Source organism: Genypterus blacodes, unplaced genomic scaffold (genome assembly GCF_046128005.1).
Source record: "Genypterus blacodes isolate CSIRO-AG114 ecotype Tasmania unplaced genomic scaffold, CSIRO-AGI_Gbla_v1 ptg000012l_1, whole genome shotgun sequence".
Classification (NCBI taxonomy): Eukaryota; Metazoa; Chordata; class Actinopteri; order Ophidiiformes; family Ophidiidae; genus Genypterus; species Genypterus blacodes.
The window spans coordinates 2,864,533-2,876,282 of NW_027466826.1; the positions used below are offsets into that span (position 1 = coordinate 2,864,533).

General features: G+C 46.7%; 1 protein-coding gene across 6 annotated transcripts in view; it reads left to right on the top strand.

Moving 5' to 3' along the window:
• The window catches only part of fgfr2 (fibroblast growth factor receptor 2), a 34,971-nt gene extending 23,986 nt beyond the window's left edge, over positions 1 to 10,985 (top strand). For all 6 annotated transcript variants that reach the window (XM_076162616.1, XM_076162625.1, XM_076162601.1 and 3 more), the window contains 8 exons: positions 1,227 to 1,348; positions 2,210 to 2,320; positions 2,419 to 2,609; positions 3,021 to 3,143; positions 4,234 to 4,304; positions 6,868 to 7,005; positions 7,637 to 7,742; positions 9,161 to 10,985. In XM_076162616.1, coding sequence (XP_076018731.1) covers positions 1,227 to 1,348; positions 2,210 to 2,320; positions 2,419 to 2,609; positions 3,021 to 3,143; positions 4,234 to 4,304; positions 6,868 to 7,005; positions 7,637 to 7,742; positions 9,161 to 9,325 — 1,027 coding nt within the window. In that variant the 3' untranslated portion in view covers positions 9,326 to 10,985. The remainder of the gene's footprint in view (positions 1 to 1,226; positions 1,349 to 2,209; positions 2,321 to 2,418; positions 2,610 to 3,020; positions 3,144 to 4,233; positions 4,305 to 6,867; positions 7,006 to 7,636; positions 7,743 to 9,160) is intronic.
• The last annotated feature ends 765 nt before the right edge of the window (positions 10,986 to 11,750 follow it).

Sequence of the window (11,750 nt, forward strand, 5' to 3'; positions counted from 1 at the left end):
TTTTTTAATGCACACTTGAGGTTTCCTATTTTGGAAGAATAGGGAAAATCCCAGGCCATAAACCTGAAGGCCTGTCTTTTTGTAAACGCTGCTTGGCTCACAGACATTATAGGCACTGGAATTCATGCGGAATAACAGATTTAATTGATGAGCCGTGCAGAAGATATTGTGCCTGTATATCTAAATGATGTCATGATGTTTGAGAGCAGACTATCTCTCTGTGCGCGTCTCTCTCTCTCTGACTCTTTATTCCGCTGTATTCCCTCCCTGTCACTCCAGGGCCTGAGGGATCATGTTGGGATCGTAGAACACTGTGGAATGCAAATGTGGTTTGCATAGGGGAAAAATAACATTGAATATATGTGGCTGGATGGACAGAATGGTTGTCATTCAGCCTGGTGAGTCTGTGTGGACAGATAGGGGATTGTGTTACTACAACAGGGTGCCGGGCCTCAGGCCTCAGCCACATGTTGCGAAGTGTGAGTGTTTACATAGCCACAATACTAGATTATGGAGGTGGGACCAACAGCTATCAATCAAAATAGACAGACAGCACAGAGAGCGTTGCTGGTGCAGAGGTCAGAGAGGTGTCATGGGTGTAAAAGAATATGTGTGTGCATGTGCCTATGCAAAAATTTCACAACCAATCAGGATAATATATTTTACAGATATAGTCTGACCAGATATTGTGTCATTGCTTGCAGTGTGATGTTGCTTAAATTCCATAGAGTTTGGTTTCCAGGTTTGCCTTTATGGCAGCACAAACCCTAGCATTCCTTCTGTCACAGGCTAATGTGTCAGGGCCAAGCGAAGTCCTGCGTAATGACTTGTAAAGAGTGTATATTGGAACATGCCAAGACAGGGTAAACAGTTTAGAAATGAGTGCCTCTCCCTCACTTTATCAGGTGATTATCGTTGCCATGTCTCCCTTCCCTACCTACTGCCCTGGCAAAGGCTGCAGTCACCGCGCCAATAAAGCACTCACATAGACACAATCTGATTGAGAGAGAGAGCGGGAGAGAGAGAGAGAGAGAGAGAGAGAGAGATCTAGTAGAAAATACAGGGTGAGGTTGAGTAACTGGCTCAGTGCCTGGTTTCATTCCCTCTCACATTTTCTCTAACCTGTTTGCTTCTGTAGTGCAAAGTGGATCAATGCCACAGTCAGATCGGGTCAATGAGGTTTTAGTTTGTGTTCCCAACAGCTAATCAGATCTTCTGTACTGCAGGTTGACCCTGGGCAAGCCCCTAGGGGAAGGTTGCTTCGGCCAAGTTGTAATGGCAGAGGCCCTGGGCATTGATAAGGACAAACCCAAGGAGGCTGTGACTGTCGCCGTCAAGATGCTCAAAGGTAAGAATGTCCTTTGCCCTGCTGCATGTTCACAGTGTAAAGAAACAGAACTGGTAACTGTAAACTTCTCAGTGAGCTAACGGTCAGACCGATACACTACTTCATTGTGTTTTGTAGCAATCTGAGTAGATTTTATAGGAGAGTTATGCTCCAGTGAGGGTTCAGCAAAAGGCAAGGCGGAGCCTGGGGCTTCCATTATTATTCATTATTGGTGGTTGCTGAGTGATGGCGGTGGGAGGCGGGCTGAGTAGGTAAGGGTTAGGGCCGGTCACATACCTGACCCCAGAGCAACAGCTGGCTGGAGCTCAGTCAGCACCCACACAAAGAGGCAAGTCACACTAGCAGCACTGCCATGATTAATGGGAGCAGTCGAGGGAGGCAGAGGAGCGGCCTGGGGTGGGGTAGGCGGGGTCGGTCAGGTACAGCGGGCAGCCATTGGACCATCTTTGACAATGGGAGTCTGCTCTTTGGAACAACACGAGGCAAGGTAATGGTGCGGAGGAATGCAGGCGATGCCATTTGAACGCCTTTGTACCTTTACTTGCTCAATCAAAGCCTCATGAAAAAGGAGCTTATGCTGCACATAATGAAGCTAGATTGAACATCTCTAATTCTCCCCTACCACTCAACTGAAAGGACACCTCTGTCTAGTCTGTCAGGAGATTTCGCCCGCCGTCGTAACTTAAGCCCACATTGTCTGTCAGTCGCACTTAATCACAACCACCTACAAAACAAGGTGCAGCCTGACAGAGGAAGATGCTGAGTCCAGAGTGCAGGGTTAAAGGGGAGAGATGAGTGTGGGTGTGTTTGTTTTGCTGACCCTTCACCTTCTGTTTCTGTCTTCTTTCTGGGTTTTTTTAGATGACGCCACTGAGAAGGACCTATCTGACCTGGTGTCAGAGATGGAAATGATGAAGATGATCGGCAAACACAAGAACATCATCAATCTCTTGGGGGCTTGTACACAAGATGGTGAGCAGCACAGGCCAGCTGACGGGGTCACGATACATAAGATAGTGACATTTCTCATATCTGCAATCACTCATGTGTCTCACTTGTCTCTGCTTCAGGCCCGCTGTATGTGATAGTGGAGTATGCCTCCAAAGGCAACCTGAGGGAGTACCTCCGCGCCCGCCGCCCCCCTGGCATGGAGTATTCCTATGACATCGCTCGTGTCTCAGACGAACAGCTCACGTTTAAAGATCTGGTCTCCTGCACTTATCAGGTGGCGCGGGGCATGGAGTACCTAGCATCACAGAAGGTAAGGACACAAGCACGTTACCCAGAATCCTTGCCTATACATCACTGTGGGAACATTGTCCCCCCAAACACACTGATCTGCTCCCATGCCCAGTCGCGGCATTGTCTCTTATTTTGCCACAAAAGCCCCTCTGTGTTTCCAAAATGGGGAGCAGCAATGTTGGCCAAATGCATCCTCACACTCTGTGTCACTGTTGGAATGTGACAAAGCATACTGTCACGCATGTATATACTTGAACGTGCATACTGATGTGCGGAAACAACTCCTTCACGTGTAAATGACAAAGTATGTACGGAATCTTTACATATCCAGACATGTTCATCACTTCAGTCACACTGATGATAAAGTCTTCCTGTCTTTCCCCTTGTTCCCTCTCCTCCCCGTGTCTCCTTCTCCCTCTCTCCATCCCAGTGTATACACAGAGACCTGGCGGCCAGGAATGTCTTGGTCACAGAGGTCAACGTCATGAAGATTGCGGACTTTGGCCTGGCCAGAGACGTCCACAACATCGATTACTACAAAAAGACGACCAATGTGAGTTCTCTACCTGCGCGCTGCATTCGGAGTGATGTGAACTACATTCGAGTGGAATGTTTTTCTCCGAGCTGCGGAGTGAGATTAGCGTGTCTCTCTTCTGTAATTCCCTCCCTTTTGCACTGTTTCCCTCGGTCGGTGTCTTGGCAGAAGCGGCAGGTTCCCAGGCAGCCTGTGAATGTCGTGCTTCTGGAGACCCCGGCCTTGTTTATCCCCCCGCTCTCTCCTCCCTTTAGTTCCACAGACACTTATACAATTAGCTAGCGAGGGAGACAGAGTAAGGGGGAGCGAGAGCAGCTTAAACATAATTGACATCTCCATAGTGGGCCAGTGGTGTCTTTCTTTCCCACCACATCCTCATTTCATATGCATGGTTGCCTTTTCATTACACGCACAATCATGTCGAGAACTAGCTGACAACAACAACAATGTGCAGTGATGCTGATGGAAATGATGACACGGACAATGGCGGCCGTGACAATCAGGACACTTACACTGCTTACATACAAGCTCTCTAAACATCAATCATTTCAGCGCCACATTTCCTCTATTTAGCCCTCATGTAACCAATCTTTATCTACATGATGGCCAGGCAAAGCCAAATAAATGTTTCTTAAATGAACCAGGATAAGGAAAGTAAACATCTACTTACAAATTACAGACTCACTCGATCCAGCTACAAACAATGTTGTAGATAATCATTGTATCGGTTGTTTCACCTGGCTTACTTTACAAGAACATGATGATGAGTTCAATCCTGCAACTAAGTGACCACACTGATATTGACCAAGGTCGCCGTGTCAGCAATGCTTAGCTTCCCAGCCAGCATTAAAATGGTGGCTAGAGATAAACACTCTCCTTTATCTGTGACCCTGTTTATCAGCTCTAGTGCTTTAACAATGTAAATGTTCCTCTGGGAAATCCTCCTCCCAGACAGGCACACTGGTGTCTTATTCCCTCGGGTGCCTCCTCATACCGGAGTAATGAAATCTCCCTGCGGCGAGGGAAGAAAAGACCCGGGTTTTAGGATAATGTTTTGTGTGTGTGTTGTTGTTTTTAACTTCTAATGTGTACGTGTGTGTCTCCTCAGGGCCGTCTCCCGGTAAAATGGATGGCTCCAGAAGCGCTGTTTGACCGGGTGTACACACACCAGAGTGATGTGTAAGTACGAAACACACTGCCCCATCCTCCCCCTCTCCTATACTCGGAACACACACATCCTCAGTGATGCAAATGTGTGTGTGTGTGTGAGGGGGGGGGGGGGGGTGGCGTGGACCAGCACTGGCCGGTCTGTGGCAAAAGTGAGGATTTCACACTAGACTTGTAGCCAATGCCGTGTTACTAATCTGGCCAGCTTCAAAGGACCCTGGAAGGAGCTGGAGCCCAGCGCTACCTCCTCCCCGCCTTGCTCACCCTTCTCTCCTCCGCCCCGGCTCGGAAGTCCCCCCCCCTCATTTCGGGCCTCTGCACATGTCTGAAGGCAACAATACCACAACCCTCCGCTGCAGGCCTCATCCTCGTGCGCCCTCCTTCTCCTCTCCTTTCACCCCCTGCTGTGCCCCCGTGCTCTTTCCTCTCTTGCTTCGGCAACACTTTGAACATGTGGCTCATCATTTCGGGAGCAAAATAATCTTCCCCCCTTTCTCTTGCCCCTCTCTTCTTATTTTCATTCATCAGGTATGTGAATTGCTGACCCGTCTCTGTCTCTCTCTTTTTTTCACGTCTGAGAGTGTTCATTCTAAAAACAGAACAAAGGCAGAGCGTCCCTCTCTTTTTCCCCGTTTGAGTCTTATGCATCCTGACAGTGCTGTTTGAAGTTCCTGCTCCAGACACTGGCGGTAGAAAGTGTATGTGGCAATTAGATGAATGCCTTGCGTGCTGACCCCTGGGAAAGGAGCTTGTGTGTGTGTGTCTATGAGTCATACACCAGTAGCACAGTCAACACAGCGCTCATCCAGTTAAGCGCTTGGATAGAGAGAATCCCTCTTCCACCCACCTTCCACCACTGTGTGTGTTGCACGTGCACATAAATGATATGTGGTCGTTCACATGATGCCCTTCATATTCCAAAGATGGGCCCCAATCAATACTCTGGGGAAGTAAGGGGGCCAAATGGGGATTGGGGGGGGTGGGGGGTGCGCTGGGAAGGTTTGGCTCCTGTAGTCCTTGTACCACGCTCACCACTAATTACGTTTCATCACTCACTTTTAGTAATTGGCTTTCCGTATGAAGGGAAAAGTACAAGGAAAGGAGGCGTGGGTGAGGTAGAGCGGGCGGACAGGAGAGGGAGGTGAGGCGGGGGGCTCACACTGAAGCATTACTAGAAGCTCAGTCGATCCATACATGACATCAGATTAAATGAATACATGAATTCCAATGAAACTCTCCCCTTGCTGCTTTGATAAATGGGCTCGGGGGATTCTGCAGGCCGATCTGGCCGGCTTAGGTAACGGTAAAGAGCTGTTGCACAATCCCAGGGAGATGGCTTTAATGTGTGTGTGTGTGTGTGTGTGTGTGTGTGTGTGTGTGTGTGTGTGTGTGTGTGTGTGTGTGTGTGTGCAAAATGCCACTTGCATTCCCTCAGCTTTCTGCCTTTGATCTTCATGTTTTGATCAGGTCCACTCATGTATGTGTTTCGACTGGTTTTCTAACATTCATATTCATATTGCTCTCAGTCAGTAATGTAAACATCTGCAGCAGGACAATTAAGTAGTAAGAGTGTGAGATTAAGTGTACTAAGAGTGAGATGGGCAGGGACGATTTTGGATAGTTTATTTACGTTGGCTATCTAGTTGGCTTAGATCTATAAATACACACTTGCAAAGTTGTTAAACCGGATAGTTGAGGTGACCCGTAGCATGTAGGTGTGAGCGTGTGTGTTTGTTTGGTGAGTCAGGCTCAGGTGCAAGCGTACACAAAACTGCACTGGGTGTTTGGAATGACGAGAGCAAAAGCGACGGTTACAAAGTAGCTCAGAAAGGAGAGAACAGTGTGTCAACAAACGGGAGAGATGCAATCGGCGTGATAGAGCAGAGAACTAACCCAGGCCTGGTTGTGTAAACAGATGCAGGAATTGATAAGAGTCCAACCTGCCTGTCCCCGTCTGCTGGCTTGCCTGGGTTGGGTTAACGACGCTGCGTGTCTGCCTGTGTGCATGCGCGTTAATGTTTGTAAGCATCTGCTGGCTGTAATACAGCCTTTGTTCTGCAGAAATCAAGCACACTGTCACGGTGGGAATGATTCGTTTGCAGCACTGCCACGCAGCAGTCACAGCCTCCTCTGTAAACATTCAGCATGACACCGAAAGAAATCAGCCACGGGGGAATCATTGATATTTAATGACCGGACACTGATGAGGAAGTAGTTAATGGCAAAAAGTCAGTCGCTATCTCCGGATGTCTCCCTTCTTCCTCTTTTTTTAGGGCTGTGAGTGGTCCACTGTTTGTTTTGGTATGGTGTGATTGGACAATGCCAGCCAGTGTGACACGCCGGCCGGGCACAAAAGCCATCATTGAGATGAGGGCCAGAGTGGCACTGGGTTCACACCACAAGCACTGAACAGCAGAAAGAGGACATTGACACCATGACAGTGAGAGAGATGAAGTGGTCTTCAAACCTCAACCACCATTTCTGACAATCCTCCTGCTCTGCGTTGATGTTCTGTCTATACTGCTTTACTGTTGTTTCACATGTTTAACAAATACCTTTGTCTCTGTCTTACTAGCTGGTCATTTGGGGTGTTGATGTGGGAGATCTTCACCCTCGGGGGCTCCCCCTACCCTGGCATTCCTGTTGAGGAGCTCTTCAAGTTGCTTAAAGAGGGCCATCGCATGGACAAGCCTGGCAACTGCACCAACGAGCTGTAAGTGTCACCAGCGCGCCACCGATAACACACAAACCCTTTTCCCCCCCATACTTTAACGGCATCCTTGTCTCTATCGGCTCCATGACTGCCGGGCTCTGTTTGCTCTCTGTCAGGCCTTCACACCACTGTTAACTGGCCTGGGTCACAATAGGCTCGCTGCAGTCAGCAGACAATGGAAGGCCCTGCCACGGTGCCACGCTGCCACGCTGAGTGAGCTGATGGATACTAAGTAGAGACAGACGCAGCTCTGGCGCTTTTACACACACAAGGTTAAAAAAAAGCACACGGAGGCATGTTTGTGATCAGCAGCAGGCCGTCAAAATGCAAAAAAGTGAAATGGTGTTAGACACATCCTGCTGGTTTGATTTAGCCTTTGATATCAAGATACCTGAGTCCAGAGGCATAAATCAACTCTACTTCTCCTGACAGGCACATTTTTTGAAACTTGAGGAAAGGGTAGTTGAGGAGGTGAGGAGTCGAGCCTGGCATAGCACAGCCCCGTGTTTGGACAGACGGAATAATGCCGAACACACTTCCTTCAACCGCCCTGGCCTCATTCCCTCATTCCGCTCTTTCTCTCGCAAGTAAGCCGATTCTGATTCTCACCCTGCCGCTCTTTTCTCCCAAGGTACATGATGATGAAAGACTGCTGGCACGCCATCTCGTCGCAGAGGCCCACCTTCAAGCAGCTAGTAGAGGATCTGGATCGCATCCTCACCCTCAGCACCAATGAGGTCAGTGCAGCTCTGTCACTTAACAAGTTAGAGTCCAACGATTCCATTAACTTTGTGATTTCACCACAGTTTCCAGGCGAAATGCTTAGGTGGCCTTTCAAAACTATAAAGCGGGATAGGATGATACATTGCTGCACACCATGAATCACATCCTCGCCACAGCGCTTTGGGAGTATTAGAAGCCACATTTGCTGACACAAGGCCACAATGGTGACCAAAAAGTTGCCAGTTGATTTGATCCAGGCCCAACATGGCCGTGCAATCATCACAACTATGCCTTGTTTCCCATAATGGACCCGCGTTTCTTTCCATTCCCCTTCCTGTCCTATGTGATATCCGTACGCCAGCCTCAAAAGAGGCCGCCGATGGAAAGCTGTCAAGACTTGTCTGCTCTCGTACTGGAACTTTGGCGAATTTATGCCAGAAAAGCCCAACTTTGAGCTTGAACTTTTGAAATGTAATAAAGTCCCGTTTTCGTACTCTTTCTTTTTTTTTTCACCTTCATCCCCCCCTCTCTCTCTTCCCTCTGCCCCAAACCGCTGGCAGATGTGGAGGCCTTTAGTAATGTGAGCCTTTTCGTGTTGAGCTGGGAAAATGGAAGCCAGCGCTCATTTTCTTGAAAAACCCCAAGAACTCTTCCTCCTCGCAACTCGTCTCAATAACAGCCATGAAAGATGAGAAAAGGGCGACCGGGCCAACATGAAAAGACCGAAACGTTTACAGAAAAAAATTGGACAGAGTCAGAAATTAATAACAGGATTTCTTGGGGTTTGCATCTTCCTTCCTCTTTAGGGTTCCGTCGGTTGGGGGGATGAATGCCGACTTCTGCCAGCGTTTTGATTCTTTACTTTCCTCGGCCTTTCTATAGTGCTGCTGCTGGGCGTCCCAGTGTCAGATGTCAGATTTGTTTGGTTACAAAGCAGCACTGCAAAAGAGCCCGGGATGCCACGTCTCCGTCCCGCTTCTGAACATGTCCTCTTCTCCCCGACTTCACAAAACGCGCCAAAACCGCTTTTGTAGCAGGCCGAGACGGGAAGTAGGTCGACCGTGCAACGTTCAGACGACGCGGCGGTTCCAACTTGAAATTTATTACCTATTTTTCCTACAAATATTTTCATCCAGTATCCAATTTGGGGTTATTTTTTCTGTTCCGTGTCATAAATCCTTCCCGGGCGACGTGGTATGGTTTACATAAATATCGTAATGAAGGTGATACTCCTCTCTCGCCCTTGTCTGGAAAGTCCCCGTTCTTGTTGACTGGGTTTCAGCACCATATTTATGTTCTCCTGTTTTTTCCCCTCTGTAACATACGAGCTTGTGTTTGAGTGTATGGCGTCTCACCCGGCCTCTCTCTCTCTCTCTCTCTCTCTCTCTCTCTCTCTCTCTCTCTCTCTCTCTCTCTCTCTCTCCGTGTGTAGGAGTATCTGGACCTGTGCGCCCCCCCAGAGCAGTATTCCCCCAGCTTCCCCGACACTCGCAGCTCCTGCTCCTCCGGTGACGACTCCGTGTTTTCTCACGACCCGCTGCCAGACGAGCCCTGCCTCGCCAAGTACCAGCACATCAACGGGGGCGTCAAAACATGAGCCCCTCCCTCCCCTCCCTCTGCTCGCTCAGCCGGACGACCCCTCTACCCCCAGCTTGACCTGCCCCGTTCCTCATCTCCCACCTCCATCACACACACACACACACACACACACACACACACACACACACACACACACACACATAGCACAGAGACACTTCCGTAGCACCCTTTCAACATCTTCCCAACTTGCTGCCCCGCCCCATCACCCGTTCTGGCTCCCAGCGGACTAATGGACCCAAATGGGACTGGGCTGGTGGCAGCGCTGCTGTCACACACATTCTCTTATACACACACATACACACAAACACACACATACAGTACTGGCTCATGAGGTCTTAAGGAGAGGCCATGGACCCTGCAGGAGCTCTTATTTTTTACAGACTGAAAGAATCGATGCTCCATGGGGCCCTTCCTCTTCCTCTCCACACAAACAGACTTCTTTTTAAAAGAAAAGTATGGTTCTCACGTTTGTACTCGGAGGTTTCCGCAATTGGCAACGTGGCTTGTTTGGTGATCCCATTCCAGCGGCTGCCATTCCCAGACTGTTTTTTCGCTCCTGGAGGAATGTATGAACTTAAACATGTCGTGAACTTAAAACAAGGGAAATGATGAGGACAACAAATAGGAAAAGGACTGAGAGAAAGAGCTTCGACTAACAAAACAGAGGAAGAGGAGGAGAGCACATGTAGAAACTGCCCTCCCTCCGGTTTATTTTGTAATATTGTTGCATTTCTTTCCATTCTCTTGATAAGCCCTCCCAGTTATTCTGGAGAAAAAAATACACAGTATAATGTATAGTGCTGGGTATATTTGTAAATATATTCAAATATGTATAAATATATATTATATATTTACAGTGAATTATTTTTTGTATGGACTCCAAAATAACCCCTCCCCACCCCCCCACCTCTCTGAGTTTGAGGCAGGTATGCTAACAGGTTATGTGTCCTATATTTCTCTTTACAAACACACACAACAGACACACACATGCACACACACGCCCACACACACACACACACACACTGATATTTACACCTGTCTTACTCTCACTCAGTAACACAGTTGAGTATTGGCTTTCAGGGACTGAGGTAGCATGTTAATTTATTGACTTATGTTTTTTGAAAATGAATCTGGAAAAAAAAGAAACAAAAACATTATGACAGAAATGATATTAATGATGCTGATAATACATAAATAATCCGTTAAATTTATGGTAATTTAAAGTGATCTTTCAGCAGTAACAGAAAAAAGCTATTTTTAGTGGGTTTGAAAGATCCAGGTTTTGTAAGTTTTATATATGAATGTGAATATTAAGTTAAATTTTAAAAACTGTACATTTTATAGTCAGCTAATCCCTTTCTTATGTAGATGTTGATGCAGTTTCTATCCAGGCATTTTACTCTTTCTTAGTTTTGCATTAGGAAAAGAGATTTCTGGATATTTATATATGGTTGAAAGGAAACAATTTTGGAAAAACCCACTAGCAATCTGAGCTCTCATGTAGAAGAAATACAAACTCCAAATTTACCCGACAGAATTGAAAGCTGGAAAACAAAGTATTAAATCATTCAAGTGTTTTTCCTTTTTCTACTGGACCAACTTAAAATGTTTCGTGCAAGTGTTCATGCCACATTTGCAAAATAAATGATGAAAAGATACTTCGCTTTTTGTCCTCTTCTCAGATTTGTTTGGCCTTAAAGATGCATCACTGAGCTGTCCAGATGTTATGAGTGGATTTGAAATGTGGGTCATGGCCCACATTAAATCTTGGTGTGATCTGGTCATTTATTTAAAAACATTGCAAGATGGGACATTTTCTGGGCAATTTTAGTAATTCCTTGATATTGATATTGATAAAACAGATAGGACAGACATGTTTCCCACCAATAACTATCAAATCAGATCTGAATCTGGATAAGAATCTTTACCTGGATGGATAAAAATCAGGCGGCACATTAATGGCATCACTGCACTGTAACACATAGCAGAGGTGTGAAGGACAGCTGACTGGATGTTGATTCAGTCTCATACAAATTTTGTCAACATATCATATATTTTATAGTTGAAGATAATAACAGATGCTGAAAGATATTGTGTTTAAAATAGTTTTTTCTGTAGAAGTGTAGTAAAACAAAACACATTTTGTCTGGACTTGTTTGGGCTTGGTGGAGGTATGGGCTATGATGAGTGTTCTCTACTTTTAATATGCAGGATATGTTATTAAAACGCATATTCCTGATATGAGTAGAGATAAAATCTCTTCTTTGGGCTGAACTGTTGGTAGGAATAGATTGCACGCTGCATTTCACTTCATTTAGCGGAACGGGAACAAACAGCTTGCTTTAATATCAGAGCACTTTCGTTCAGACTTGATGTACTTATAACGAAAAACACACAACAGAGCTTTACATTTTTGGCTGGTT